Source organism: Stegodyphus dumicola, chromosome X1, assembly GCF_044657685.1.
Source record: "Stegodyphus dumicola isolate Sdum_Otavi_A_Nest chromosome X1, ASM4465768v1".
Classification (NCBI taxonomy): Eukaryota; Metazoa; Arthropoda; class Arachnida; order Araneae; family Eresidae; genus Stegodyphus; species Stegodyphus dumicola.
Genome location: NC_140780.1, coordinates 163863914 through 163880730, shown reverse-complemented (window position 1 = coordinate 163880730; position 16817 = coordinate 163863914). Strand labels below are relative to the sequence as shown.

Here is a 16817-nt window from a genome sequence, read left to right as displayed (position 1 = left end):
CTTAAATGTTTAACATGTTTTTCCTTTTTTATGTTATTTTATTGTTAGGTTTAAAATGTATTTTATTGAGATTATATATATTTTGTTTGCCTATATTGTAGACTTTGGTGCTCCTTTGACTTTTTGAGTGAAAATATATCGATGTGTACATGGACAAAGTAAAGGGAGTGCGCAATGCCAGTTTGTGCAATGCTGGGATTTTTTTAAGTGAAAATAGGTCGACGTGTACATGGATAAAGTTAAAAGAGTGCACAATGCCATTTTTGTGCAATTCGGGGATTTTTTTTAAGTGAAAATAGGTTGACATGTACATACCTGCCAACTTTTACGAATTTTTCGTAATTTTTACGAAAATGGGTTTGTCTTTACGATTTTACGATCGTAATCCATTTTTTACGATTTTTTTTCCTTTTTCAAGTGTTTTTAGTGATTTTTGTCGAAATTTTAGAATTTTTCGCCAATTGCATTGTGTTTTACCGACTACTTCGAATACAGTAACCTGCGGTTTCTCCCAACTCGCCGCTTAACCAGCCAATCCAATGCGCTGAACTTGTTTCTCCCACTCTTTTCTTTGTGGGCGCCAGATTATTTTTTTTGCCTTCTCTTCAGCAGCAAGAGAATTACTCAGCTCGCACTCAGCGAGCGTGAATTGTCGCATTTTGTTTTGTTTTTTGTATGCACGTGCTACGAATTTTCTTAATACGTCGTTGTTATGAAATGAGTTTAAAAAAACCCTATTCCCAATATTTTCGGCCTGCCTACAAAGCCGAATTTCCAACAATTAAAGAATCCTTCAAAGGAAATAACTATGCATTTTGCAACGTGAGCGTGTGTGACTTCATAATAAGTCACGGTGGAAGAAGCGACATTGTGAAGCATGTTAAGTCTAAAAAGCATGAAGTTAATGCTTCGGCTTCGACAACGTCAAAGAAAGTGGATGATTTTTTTTCAAATTCGGATGCCGATGTCATTTTGGCAGAGTGTTTGTTTACTGCATTCCTCATCGAACACAACGTGCCGCTAAGCGCTGCCGGTCAACTTTTCAGACGGATGTTTCCTGACTCCAAGATTGCTCAGAAATATGCTTGTGCTCGCAAGAAAACATCTTCTATTGTGAACGAAATTGCTTGCGATGCACAAAGTAAAACGATAGCTGCACTCCAGAATTCAGCATTTTCGGTGTCAATCGATGGCAGCAACGACAGCGATTGGAAGCTTTACCCCATCGTTGTCAAATATTTCTGTGATGTTTCTAATGAAATGAAAACTCATCTTTTGCGTACGCTACGGGGAAAAATATTGCCTCCTTGGTAATTAATGAGTTGAAACAACATCCCAATATCAAACTGCATTTCATTTGGTGCAGATAATGCTCATGTCATGGTGGGTGATAAAAAGGGTGTAGCCTCTTTCCTCAAAAAAGAACAAAATGAATTAATTGTTATTGGATGCCCATGCCACTTAATTAATTTGGCAGCAGAAAAAGCTGCAGCTGTAATTCCACACAGTAATGCTGAGTGCGAGAGAGTCTTCAGTGTTTTGAAGAAAAACAAAACTGTTTCGTTCTTCAATTTCACCAAAAACTCTAGAAAACATTTGAATTGCTAAATGTTATGAGGAAACTAATTGTTATGACAGGAAATTTTCCAAAGAATTTTTGGCTAAAGCCAAAAAATGCACTCTAAATTCATTACAATAATTTTTTTTTTGTGTGTGTGTGTAACATTAAGTTCTTGTTTTATGTTTCCTAATAAAATTTTTGGCTTAATCCTAGTATATGGTGCACATGAGAGTTAGCGAAATTTGGGTTTAAGAGACTAATAAGCGCGCCAGTTGTGGTAACCAAGCCGATTTTGAATGCTCTGGAGGAGAGTGCATTTGGGAGCATTTTCGCGCATGCTCATTAAATATATTAAATTGAGAAGTTTTGATTGGTGTAGTTGGAAGAGAAGAATTATTTCAAACCATTGTTTGAAGTTCCGTTAATCTTCTGTCTTCGGCTGATCTGAATGAGAAAGGATAACGTATGTTCAGGTAAAATTTATTTATCCTTTATTTTTTGTATTTTTTTAAATAACAGTAGTGGTGCCGCCGAGTTTGTCATTGGTTAATATTTTTTAATTAATCGATTTTTGGTCAGATACTGAATATGATTTTAGTTTGATATCGTCTTTTATTCTACAGTTCGAGTTGCTAACGTATTTTGTTCTACAGTTCTCTTTGCTAACGTATTTTGTTCTACAGTTGGATAACGTTACTTTTCGATTATGCTGTGCAGTGCTATGAATTGCGAATATTTAAACACGAGATTTTTTTGGAAGTTAGAACTGGAAGGAAAGCTTGCTGTAATTCAATGGGCAGTAGATGCCGGATTGCTGTCGAATTTTAAAAATCGCGCCATGGCCGCACCGTATACTAGGATTTGGAAGGAACGTGGAGTGCTGTTAAGCGTGGGATGAAGGGGATGAAAAAGGTAAGCGAAGAGTTTGACTTAAGAGTTTGACTTTTATTTGGTAGAATATATGTGGTGGCGCCTGAAAAATAATAAATCGTCATCCGAAAAAATGAAAGACTTTATATTTGCAATAAAAGCAATATTGACGCAATAAAAGCAATATATCCGCCACCCGAGTTTGAGGGCTATGGCATTTGAGTTATGATATAGACATATGTGACACTGAGCCATGGTATTTAATTTATTATATTTGATATGTGAATGTTTTGTATTTGTTGCGATGCATGTTGAAAATTATATTTTTATTTGTTATAAAGGTCTGTTAAAAATTATTTTCAATTTCTAAATGCTTGCTTTTTTTCTTGTGTCTCACCGTATGCTTAGGATTTATTATCTTATGATTATCATTTTGTTTACTTTTTTTGCCAACTCAAATTTGTGGTGACGCTTTACTTTGAGGTTACCAAAAATTTGGCGACAAACGTAAACGCATCATTTTGGTGTTGGCGACAATTTTAAAAATCGTGCCAAGGCCGCACCGTATACTAGGATTTTACCAATTTTTTAGTTACTACTTAATTGAGATTTACTAATGCAAGTACAATTTTCTTTTTTCTATTTGTATAAATTGTTATTTTTTTAATATCAAAGCATGATATTAATTCTTCGTGTTCTTCTGAATTTTGGAGAAATCTTCTGAATTTTTATCTTTAGAGGTTGGCAGGTATGCATGTACATACATGGATAAAGTCAAAGGCATGCGCAATGCCATTTTTGTGCAATTCGGGGTTTTTTTTAAAAGAGAAAATAGGTCGATGTGTACATGGATACCGAGTTTGTGCAATTGTTTGTCTTGTTATTTTGGCTTTGTGTAGCGGCAATTTTTGGCACAAAAATCGCCGCTTCGCAAGCCAAAATAATGAGCCAAAGCATTGCACAAAACCGGTATCCATGTACCGCCAAAAATCGTCAAGGGGTACCCTAAACTATACTTTTACCCATTTTACAAATGTATTTTGTCTTCGTTTTTTTATTTCATCCTCTCTTAACCATATATTCTATCCATAACTCGAACCCAAGTACTAACTTCAGGTTTTCTTCTCATTCAGTTTAATTTTTTCTATCATATCCATTAATGTCATTTGATTTTTTTTCTGTAATATCCATTAATGTCGTGTTTTCTGTTGAATGAGAGAGTGGTGAGAGAAATTATGATTAAGTCAAGAGTTTTCACAAGTTTGTTATTAAAATGAGGCAGTGCATGACTTTTCATTTTCTAATATTGGAAATATGGGTGAAACACTGATGAACTTTGACCTGATAAGCAATAGAACAGTGGAATCAAAGGTGTGAAAACTGTTCAGGTCAGAAGTGCAAGCCATGAAAAAAACCAAGCTCTCAGTAGTATTAACATGCATGGCAGATGGAAGAAAGTTAAAGCCCTTGGTAATTTTCAAGAGGAAACTAACCCTAAGATAAAATTCCTGCGCGGCACATTTGTACATTTTCATGAAAAAGGGTGAATTGATGAGAATGAATAAAATTGTGGATGGTAAATGTGTGGCAGAAGCAATCAGGTGCTCTAACAATGTCAACACAGGCTGTTTGTTTGTCTGGGATGTGTTTCACAATGACATAGCTGAGAATATTAAAAATCCTTTAGCACAGAGCAGTACTAAGATTGCTGTTAAGCCATGTGCTTTAGATGTCTCTCTGAATAAACCATTTAAAGATCACATGCATTAACAGTGGAATAACTGGATAATAAGTGGCAAAAAGTTGTGTATGAAAGATGGAGTTATGCATTCTGCATCATTTGATGTGTGTGCTATGTGATTTCATGATCAAATCCTTCAAAAATTGTGGGATTCCTAATGCTGTGGATGGCACTGAGGACAATTTGTTATGGGATACTTATGGCAAAATGTAACTTGTGTTGCTAGATACAGGATGGAACACGTTATGACAAGCTTCTCAGCAATGAAAGTGAGGAAATATTTGAGTTTGCTTTAGATGATGAATGTAGGGATTTTGCATGATGTTAAATATATTGGTGAGTAATGTGTTTTATAATGTTTTAATTTAATCTAATTTTTTTGTATCTGTCCTATATGATGACCCTGGTTTTTTGGGGCCTTTTTTGTATGATTAGGGAAATATATGGCAATATTATATGATTAGGTGAAATATGTTCGCCCTTTTTCTTGAAAATGTACAAATGTGCCAAGGGAAATATATGGCAAGTGCATGTGGATGGCACTAAATGTCAACTATGTGCATAGTTATGATGCAACAATGTTTGAGAAACACTGATGCGTAATAACAAATATTCTCATTCATTTTATTAGTTTTAATGTGTGAATTATATTTTCAAAGTAGAAGCAAATAATCTGTGTTTGAAATCCAACATTTCATTTATAGGATAATAACTTTCTCCCTGTATTTTCTGTGGGCTTAAATTATCCAGGATAAAAGCTAAATCATGATGAAATAACTATATAAAGTAAATACAGTACAAAGTCCAAAATCCGGACATCCATTATCTGGAAATGATCAAAAATCCGGATCTGAAAACCATCAACAATGGTTTTTCTTGTAGGCTTTATGCAGCACATTTGATTTCCCCCCTCAGCGCATAATAAAACATCTAGAGAGTCCCGATTCTTAATTTCACTTCGAAACTAAATAAAATACCTTTTTATTGAAGAAACAATCATTTTAGCATAAATTTGTATGATCAGTAATTTGGCTCCGTTGCTGTGTATCTGCTTGGCATGCATCTCAAACTGAAACATTTCACATAGGTACGTCGTTGATTTGATGTCAACCTGGCGAATCATGATTTATTATACTTTCCTTTCATCACCACATGTTTATCAAAACATGTCAACTTGAGTAATGACTCATGTACCAATGCCTAGACAATTTTTTTGTTAGTAATTGAACAATAAAGGTGTATGGTAACCCTTTATGTTGAAAATTATGCTTGGCGATGATTACAGATTTAAGTTAAATGTGCTAAAAAATGTTGACGAGAAAAAATTTTGTTCCATATGCTAAAAATAGATTTTGTTGATGATACTCATAGATCCAAAGATTACATTTAGGGCTATTTGAATTAAGAATAACTGATTTGTTATTCGCATAAACCCAGAACCAGCGCCAGGGCTCGTATGGTCGCACCGAGTCGCAAAATTTAAGACCCACAGAGATTGCATCAGGTGGTAAGATATCTGGTGACGGCCCTCAGTAAGACTTAAGTATATTTGGGAATTTATTTATTCAGAACTCTGGTAAGCCTTAATCATATGCAAGAAGTATAATAAATAACTAAACTAATACAATACAGGCTTAATTGTCTCAGTGTGTAATAGAAGCAAGATAAAATTTAACGGAACAACTTGTCATTAGTCGCCAAGCTCATGATGCATAGCCAAATATGTATGTATAGTGAACGATAGCTAAATTTGGCGATGATAGCCGCTAATTTTAAAGGTTTTCGGATATTGCAAAAGAAAGGTGAAATTTTTTAATTAACGGATTTTGTAAAGAACTGTGGAGAAGCAGTAATAAATGAAGGTGATATAAAAGAAATTTTTCATTGTCATGACAATGCTTCTCAATCATCAATCAATTAATGAATGGCAAAATCTGTAGTATGGTTCTAGATCCAGAAAAATACCTCTACCGATAGCGAAAAAAGTGACCGAGAAGTTACTGAAAACGAGAAAGTTTCGATCAACAAGTTAGTCGGAATTCTCGAAACAGAAGTTACAGGACTTCAACAATGTAATTAAACAAGAAATTATGTCTGTCTACAGAATTAAAGAGAAAGTATTATCACAAAAAACGAAGCAACTTAAACAACTTGCACTGAAAGAAATGTTTAATAAGATAAAAAAATAAATATTAAGCTCTTTTTTTGTAAATTTTGATACTTTTAGATCATAAATACTTCATTATTGCATAAATCACAATTTCATATTTTTAATTTTATAATTTCTACATGCCATATTACTAGATTTAAACTGATGATCTAATATCCGGAATTGCCGAAGTCCCGCCGAGTCCGTCCGGATTTTGGACTTTGTACTGTACATATAAAATGGCAATTACCTACATATTTTCATTATCATGAAAGCAATCTGATAACTGAAAAAAAAAAAAAAAAAAAAAAAAAAAAAAACCCATGATGCCCTAATTGTTTTCAGATTGCATTGTTAAAAAGGATATCAGATAACTGAGAAAAAGAAAATTTATCTGCCTTGTACATCTTACCTGTCCAAGATAGGGTACACCTGTTACTAAACAAGAAAAGAATGAAGTCGAATTTGTGTATTCCGTCTGTAATGAAATCTTTTGAGTTTTTTTTTTCCCCCATTTAAAGTTTCACTTCTGTAAAATTGAAAGGTTAATAAAATCTGCTTCTGCTATGAATAAGAGGGTTCATGCCTAAGGACAATATTTTAGTAGCATCTCATAAAATGTGTATCATGAGAAGATTATGTGCATACATTTTAGAAATTTGCATATTTTTGGTACAAAAAGAATGAAGTGAAGCCTTGGTTAAAAAAATATATAGAAAATATATATACAGATATTTGTTGTAATTTTTGTACAATTAAGCGTTTTTATTTTTGTTTACGCATATAATCTATTGTTTCACTTGTTGTAGATGAGAAAAATGCGTTGCATTAAGTATCTTAATTTTTTGCTTACTTTGCAAATTTGCATTTAGGTTGTATCTCCAAACATTTTCCTTTTTTTTTTAACATCCAAAAGTGTATTTACAATTAAAAAGTGTTTTGGAAAAATTTCTAAAAACTTTACATTTTTTAGAACTCTAATATCTGAATTGATTGAATTGAAGATTGCCAATTATTCAAAGAAGTTAGGAGATTTAAAAAAATAACCAAATTTAGCATTTTAAAAATAGCATTTTTGAGTTCTCTCTGCCTCTGTGATTTTCACAAAACCTTGTATTGAAGCATAATTTGAGGTTTGTAACAGTGGGGTAGGCAGAATGGGCATGTCATTTCTGGAAAAAAAAAAAAATGTGTCAGTAAATATATTATATATCAGTATTACATTCCGTACATGTAGTATATATCGCTAATCATCCTTTAAGTCCATGAGAATGAAATTTTAATTTTATCTGTCTGCTGTGATTTTAGAATGCAAGACATTTTTGGGGGGGTGTGTAATTCACATTAAAATTTTGATGCACTTTTAATCAACACATACAGATCATGGAATTATTACAAGGATAGGAGATGCTGAACAAATTTGAAGGAGGCAGCAAATAAAAAGACTTCAGAAAGAAATAATAACAATAATAAGTAAATAAATAAATAAATAAAAACTTCATAAACTTCATACTTGTTGCAAATGCATCTTTGAATAAGTTATGTGGAAAACTTTATTATCAAAAATTCAAAACATCCATATTGTCAGATTACATATATATGTGATGACTCCATCATTCCATATCAAGTAGCAGCAGCAGTATTTTCCCCTTGTGATATGCATGTAGTATTCTGAATTTAAAATAACAATTGTGGAACAGTGTAATTGATCAGAACCTGACGAAGTACAATTTGACTGTTATTGAAATTATTCATATAATTTCCTGATTTGTCTGTCTTCAGCTGATTTTTATTAATTCCTTGTCCCGAAATGTATTTTGAGAGGAATAGCAGTTTAGCAAGTTTATCATTTATACTGAGAGAAAAAAAACTAAGAATAATAGATTGCAAGTCTTCATCTAACAACTTTATTAAAAATAATGATGAAAAATTATTTAGTTACTAAAAGCGACCATTTTAAATGAATACAGCATAGTTTTAACGGCTAACATTAATAAAATGTTGATCACAAATTTCAGAAACTTTCTAAAGGTACTTTGTAAGATGTTTGATATTCTTATTTGCAGGGCCAGCATCAAATAGGAGGTTGCATAATTTTGTATTGTAACTTGGAATTTAAAATAAAATTTTAAATTTTTGCTTGTTGTAGATGTAATTGAATCATAATGTTATTATATAGCATTTCTCTGTTTACTAGAGTACTTGAGGATTTAGTAATTTTTTTAGATTACGCGTATTTTAGTGTGTTACCATATGTGTGTAAGACAACTAATAGTGTTTCCTTTATATGTAATCTTCCAAGCATATATACAATCATTAATTTGTCCCTTATAAATTGTACTGATTTTATGTTTAAAACGAAATTTAATTGTTAATGAAATGTTTGCTGATTTATTGTTGTTACTTTTTATAATTAAGGCTTCCACGATTGATGTTATTACATTTTTATAATTTAAGCCTTCTTGGATTGATGTTATTACTTTTTTATAATTAAGGCTTCCACGATTGATGGGCGTCGCAAAGGAGCTTGCCTTTTCTGCCAGGAATATTTCATGGATCTTTATCTGCTTGCTGAACTAAAGACAATATCCTTAAAGGTTAGTTAATATATTTTCATTTTTCATGAATATTTGTGATTGCTTGCAAGATACATCTTCCAGCCTTGAAATCTCAGTATTCCTAAAAATAAATATACATATATGAGAACCTTCTCATCTAATAATGCATGATGCAAACATCTGATCTAGCCAGCATGTGCCTTTCTGCCGGTTCCATGTTTAAGACATGGAATTGGCGGGATATCAACTAGCTTTAAGTAAACTGTCACTTCCAATTAACATTCAGAAAAAAAAATCTAATTTTTTTTTTTTTTTTTTTAAATTTTATACCTCACAGTTAATTATAAACAGTACTAATTTTTTGTTCTTCTATTCTATACACTGGACGGTACTCTTCTAGTATGATGGCCATACTCGGAAGTATATATATAATTAAAGATAGTGAGAACAAACCAAAAAAGACCTTTGTGGTCAAGAACTTTTGCGCATTGAGCTGCAAAAATTAAAAAACAAGGTAAAAAGAATATTCTTAGTGCTTCCGCTAAAAAGTTACTTTGATACTGTGGTTCCGGTGAAAAATTTTACCATAAGTAAAATAAAGTGCAATGAAAAGTATAAACAATATTATCACTAGAATATTTACAAATAAAATTCAGATCTAATTGTAATATGTTGATCAAAGTAAGGCAAACTTTAAACAATAGAAAAAAGTGTTACATAAGACTTAAGCAAAAATACAAAAACAAAAAATCGGTATGTGGTAAATTAGCCCAATTCAAATCTCATTACTGACTCTTCAGGGGAAATTTATAATGATTTTCAAATCCAGCTAATTCCATATCGCGTTTTGTCGAAATAGACAGTTGAAACTGTACACGAAACTCTTTTTGTATATTAACTGTAAAAACTTAGTCAAAAACTATAGTCTCAATTCTCTGTTTCATTTCTCGATGCGTCCGCTTGAAAATGCAAATGAAAAAACACATTAATGGTGTAAGAAAAAACTATACATATTGGCCTGGTTAGGCAAATGTACAAAATAAAATATAATAAATAGCAATTTGCTATTAGTCAAGAATGCAAGATTTTTTTGGAGTACCAACTAGCTTATAGAGTATAAACTTTGTGAACGAAGTTAAAAAACAAAAAATTAAAATAAAAAACGAAGAAGAAAAAAGAATTTAATGGGTCTTGCTATGACCAAAAATTAATACAAGGGAAAAGAAAATTAAAAAAAAAAAAGAGCTGGATCAGTGACATCTTGTACGAGCCATGTTTATTCAAATGGACGATTGCCTCCAGAAAAGATAAGAAAGTAGCCAACCAACTAGGCAGGATGACATAAAAGGAAAAGAAACACCATGATGAAAGAGTCTCTGAAAAGTGACTTACCGTTGGCACAAACCTGACTCAGTGTGAGGGGGTGGTGGCAATTTGTTGAAGAATGAAGAAATTGTTCAAGATGGCGTCTTGCTTGACGAGTTTTAAGGAAGTTGGATGTAGGTGAAAGAAAATGGCTAATTCCACAAAATGTTAAAAATTGGCCACAGAAAGCAAGTATAAATTAGAAAAAAAAAAAAAAAAAAAAAAAATAGTAAATTGTTAATTAAAGTCTTAATTCTATCAAGCTTCTTGAAACGAAATAAGGCCCATAAAATCAATAACAGGATAGATATGGCCAGAAAAAGCTTAAAATCTATTCAAGAATAGAATTAGAAGTACTGAGACAAATTTGAAGAGTAAAATTGAAGCTGTGAGCACTTCACACCTTCCCCAAAGGGCTTTAAGCATAAAATTTCATTATCTAACTCAAAAAATCTAAAAGAAAAAGTTAATGGGCATTAATTGTATTGACTATGACCCTTTTAGAAATATTAGAATTCCAGTTAGTTAATTTAAGTGTTGGAAAGTTGAAATGTCTGCGTTTATTGTAGTTTTTAAAAAAATTGTAATCTAGAATATGCAAATCAAGGTAAAACTATATCATTTTGAACAGTATTAGTAGTATTTAGTTGGAGGCAAGAAGGGTAGATATTAGCTTTTTCAATTTTGTTGTAGTTGTTGAAGGCAATTACATCATCAATATAACGAAAGATATGTTGCTAATATTTTTGATCTTCAATTTTTAGTGATTGTACAAAAGTTAATTCATGTGTGAAAAGGAATAATTCACAAATTGCGGTTGAAAAGTTGCTGCACATTGGTATTCTCTATGTTTGTTTAAAGATGTTGTTATTAAATTAAATATAATTAATTGTTAAAAAGAAAGCTTGAAAGAAAAAGTTGCCAATCTTCAGTAGATAATATTGTAGTAATCTTGGGAAATAAATTAGGAAGAGTAAGTAAACTGCTATGAATTTCTTCAAGTGGTAAAGTAATATAAAGGTTCTCAAAGTCGTAGCATTGGATATGTTCTATTTTAAGTGAATTGAAGGTCTTAAGAATTTGTTCTTTCCTTGATATCATCCAGTTGCAATGTTGATCTTTAAAATCATAATTATTGATAATGTCTTGAATGAGATGAAAAGATTAGCAAATGGACGGATGTTGGGACGGATTTTAAGTCTTTTATGAAGTGCATTAAACTTATTGAATAGTATTTTAGTGCTGGTAGAGATTTTTTGATAGGTGCAAGTGCTATGTAATTCCTTATGCAGAATGTTGTAATAAAATATTTTTCAAATGACACTGAAATTGTTACTAGCTTTATCGATTTTGGTGATGATAAAGTTTTCTTGTAGTTTATGAATATGAGATTCTAGATGCCTTTGATTGTGGATATGACTGAAACTAGGTAACTTGAAAAGCGTAAGTTTAAAATCTTTAATAAGAGCTGCTTTCTATTCAAGGAATGTAGTTGTGGGCAAGTTGATGCTATTTACTAGCCAAAATAATGAATTTATCAAGATCATTGCTGAACTGTTTTAAGCAAAAGTGTTTATTAAGATTGAAAGTCTGAAGCTGCTGAAGTATGTTTTCTTTTCACATGTGATAATGTTTGCCCATTTACAAATAATATTGATATTTTAGAAATCTTTTAAAAGTCTGCACCTAATAAGTAACATTTACCTTTTCATCTGTAAAAAATAAAATTACACTGCGGTGGTTGTGTTAATATGCAAGTCCCGAATGAACACATTCTCGTTGCATTTAGCATAATTCAAGAATACCCTTAATACATATGAATGTAATATGTTCTGAATCACACACCTATTTTAAATACAAAAATTTAGAAGTTGTGGATTATCTCATAATGCGTTTATTTTAGAAAAGTCTTTTCAGAGTTTCAAGTAAAGTATCACTTCTAGTATATTAGTTTTAGCCAAAATCTGATATGTTTTTCCCATCAATATAAAAGTTTTAAATGGTAAATTTCATATGTTTTGGTAGTATTTTAATATAGTTCTTCATTAAAAACTGTTGGGGCTTCCTGTAAAGTACCACTTCCAGTTAATTACTTTTACCCAAACTCTAATCAACTCTCTCTCTCTCTCTCTCTCTCTCTATATATATATATGTGTGTGTGGTTAACTTAAATATGGAAAAGTTTCATCTAAAGCAAGGATGTCAAACACGCGGGCCGCATGCGGCCCACAACAAATATTTTTGCGCCCCGGCCAATATATCGGCAAATAATAATATATAATAATAAAATAACATATCGACGAAGAAAAAAATGAAATGTTTACTGCTAAGTAATTAACGATAATTTATTCAGTGTTGTTAGATTACTCACAGCGAGCTGAGACACCCACTACTTAAATTACAAATGCGTGTGAGTAGCTTGCATTCAGCTACCTTCGGCTTTTGGGGGACACGTGCACTCTGAACTTGTACTCATCCCTCGATAGCCAAATGTGGCCGAACTCATGGTCTCAGTTTTCCAATCATAGTTTTGTACGATATATTGGTGCATGCACTTTGCTGTATTATTAATTATTACTTAATTCATATTGTTACGGATTTCATAGTTATTTATTTATTTAGTTTTTTTTTTTTTTTTATTTAGCATTGTAATTAGATTTGCTTCATGTTGCCTTAGCAACGCAGACGATTTTTGAAAAGACAGCTGCATTGGAAGGTTAAAAGTAGAACAGCGCGTGCATTTAATACAAGGATGTCAAACTCACGGCCCACAACAAATATTTTTGCGGCCCGGCCAATATATTGGCAAGTAATAATATATAATAAAATAACATATCGACGAAAAAAATGAAATGTTTACTGCTAAGTAATTAACGATAATTTATTCAGTGTTGTTAGATTACTCACAGCGAGCTGACACACACACACTACTTAAATTACAAATGCGTGTGAGTAGCTTGCGTTCAGCTACCTTCGGCTTTTGGGGGACACGTGCACTCAGAACTTGTACGTATCCCCGATAGCCGAATGTGGCCGAACTCATGGTCTCGGTTTTCCAATCATAGTTTTGTACGATATATTGGTGCATGCACTTTGCTTTATTATTAATTATTACTTAATTCATATTGTTACGGATTTCATAGTTATTTATTTATTTAGTTTTTTTTGATTTAGATTGTAATTAGATTTGCTTCATGTTGCCTTAGCAACGCAGACGATTTTTGAAAAGACAGCTGCATTGGAAGGTTAAAAATAGAACAGCACATGCATTTAATACCTAATAAATAAATATCTCGTAATTGCTGTTGCCATCCACAAAAATCCAGGTATTTATAGATGTTTCCAGTATATTCGAGAAATTAATTATGAAGCTTATAAAAGCCGAGAACAAACAACTCATCTCAGCAGTAGCTGTAGTTCTAGCGAACTGTTTGTTTACTTAATGCTGTGATTGATTTGTAGCGATTTCGCTGTGAGATAGAATTAGTTTCTCTGTTTTGAATTGATTTTTGCTAAACGTTTGACATTTTGTGATATTGTTAGAATATTTTTGAAGAAATATTTCAGCATTTTGATTTATCTCTTGTGGAAAGAATAAATTTTTGTTAACTTTTTAACGTTAACCATGTTTATTCCAGCCCTTTGTATTCAGTATGTCTATATCAAAACCAAGTGGTAGTAAAATTAAACGAAAAATCACTGACGAACATAGAATATTCCAAGTAAAATGGGAATTTGAATATTTTTGCTGTGAAATAAAAGATAAAATAATCTGCTTGATATGTAATAATACTATTAATGTACCAAAGTTATATAATATTAAACGTCATTACGAACAACACAAATCGAAATATAACAATTACGAAGGATTAATGAGAGAAGATAAGTTGAAAGAGCTCAAGTTAGGAGTGAAAAAGCAACAGTCCATGTTTAGTAAAGTATTGCAAGAAAGTGAAGTGGCGGTACATGCAAGCTACGTCTTGTCCAAGTTGATAGCTAAACATTCGAAGCCTTTTACTGATGGTGATTTCATCAAGGAATGCCTAATGAAAGCTGGAGAAATTGTTTGTCCTGGAAATGTGAAGGCTTTTCAATCAATTTCATTGTCTCAAAATACAGTTGCGGAAAGAGTTACTGATTTAGCCGCAAATTTAAGTGATCAGATCAAAGCAGAATCATCTAGTTTCGAAAGTTTCTCCATTGCCTGTGACGAGAGCACGGACATTAGTGGCAGAGCTCAATTAGCAGTGTTTCTTCGTTATTGTGACAAGAATTTTAACATTTTTGAGGAATTACTGGAACTAATACCAATGCCTGGTACTAACACAGGAGAAGATATATTTACTTGTGTTTTTGGACTTCTGCAGAAATACAATCTACCTTTGGCAAAATTAAATTCTGTAGCTACAGATGGCACTCCATCAGTGACCGGGAAAAAGAAGGGCTTCGTACCATTACTAAGAAAAAAACTTAGTGAAATTCACGGTTCAAACATTCATCATATGCATTGTATTCTACATCAAGAAGTTCTATGCACGAAAGTAATAAATATGGAGAATGTTTTGTCATATATTAAAAAAGTTATAAATTTTATAAGATCTTGAGGTTTAAATCAGCGTCAATTCACTGCTTTCTTAAGTGAGTTAGATAGTGAATATTCGCGTTTGTCCTACTATACCGAGGTACGTTGGTTATCTTGCTCCAAGATTCTCAAACAGTTCTGGGATTTGAAAGAAGAAATATGTCAGTTTTTAAAAACGAAAAATCAAGACATAAGTTTGTTTTACGATCCAATATGGATACAAGATTTATCTTTCTTGGTTGATATAACCAAACACTTAACCGATTTAAATTTATCGTTACAAGGAAAAGATCATATCATTACGAACATGTTTGACATAATTAAAGCATTCAAATATCAACTAGTTCTTTGGGAAAAACAACTTAAAAGTGAAGATTTGATGCACTTCCCGAAGTGCAGCATGAAGAAATCAAGTTTAGATGATACTTGTTCGTATCAAAAATATGCAGGAAAAATTGCAAATTTAACAACTGAATTTGAAACGAGGTTTAATGATTTTAGTTCCCTCGAAGACAATTTTTTTTTTTCTTCGATTTTCTCAATAAGTATTGACTCAGTACCCAGCCATATGCAAATGGAGGTGATCGAGATTCAATGCAACTCAAATTTGAAAGCAAAATTCATTGAAGTGGGCGTGCCTGAATTTTACAAATATTTACCAGCCAGGTTTGAAAATACTCGAAAATTCGCATATGAAATTACTTCCATGTTTGGTAGCACTTATCGGTGCGAGCAGTTATTTTCAGTCATGAAAGGTAATAAGTCTCCTATTAGAAACCGTATTAATGATGCTCACCTTGGGTCAGCGTTGAAAGTTATAACTGCAAACAAAATTTCTCCCGAAATAGGAAAGATAATAGCAGAGAGGAGATGTCAAGTATCAGGACGTAAACATTAAATTTTTCTTGTTCTTTTCTATATATATATGTTTATTATTGTATTATTCAAAATAAATCTACGTTTCTATGAATATTGATTTTTTTTTTTTTTTTTTTTTTTTTTTTTGGCAGCTCGCCTAAAGTTAAACCTTGTTTGTTTGGCCCAAGTGTGCCTATGAGTTTGACATCCCTGATCTAAAGAGTTATTATTTGCAAAAAAAGAACTGGATGCACACACACAGACAAACATCATTGCATAAACCATAAAAATTTGTTATGGGGACCCTAATTTGTGATTAATCACCAAAAACTAATTGTACAATTTTTGGGACCTCCTTTACCTTATTTGTGTGAAATATTTAAAAAAAAAAAAAAAAAAAAAAGGTGGGAAAGTAATACTTGGCAATGCAACATTTTAAATTTTTTTTATTTTGTGATCCCGGTGATCTATTATTGAAACAAAATAATAAAATAAGAATGACTAGATGTGTAAAGAATCATAAATTTCTTGCATCTGTCTGCTCTTTTGTTGCTTGCCACATATGATTACGAAGTTATTTTTGTTCAGTGTTTAATTTTAACAACACTTTATCCTAGAAGGCATGTTGTTGTGCATTTATCTTCGGGTAATATATTTCTTTAATGTGGATGTATGAAATCGTGAATAATTTCAAAATTATGTATAATTGGTTTTTGTTTAGTAGGTGTAAAGTTTAATTGTTGTATTATATATTGTAAGACATTTGCAACATCAAATAAAGCAGTATTAAAGTGTGTTGTGCATTGGGACCTAATGTGTACTGCACTTTCTGTCTTTTAAGCATAAAAGGGTATTGAAGCTTAAAAGGATCTTTGAAAATATTACGGTATGAAGATGTCATTAGTAGAATCATGTTTGGGTTGGGTAAATAATAAACATTCCATGTTACAATAAATACACAGGTACATTGAATAAATATATAATAGTGAGGTGATGCATTAAATTGGTCAGCTGTCTTTATTTTGCCTTAGCAACATAGGCTGAATTGAATAAAATACCTATTTGAGAATTGTTTATGACGTTTGCATGCATACCAAGTGCAAATTCAACTGCCATAACTGTTTGCTTTCATG

General features: G+C 31.9%; 1 protein-coding gene across 1 annotated transcript in view; it reads left to right on the top strand.

Moving 5' to 3' along the window:
• The window catches only part of Clic (chloride intracellular channel protein 5), a 51427-nt gene that overhangs the window by 16158 nt on the left and 18452 nt on the right, over positions 1 to 16817 (top strand). The window contains exon 2 of the mRNA XM_085808059.1: positions 8817 to 8918. Coding sequence (XP_085664185.1) covers positions 8817 to 8918 — 102 coding nt within the window. The remainder of the gene's footprint in view (positions 1 to 8816; positions 8919 to 16817) is intronic.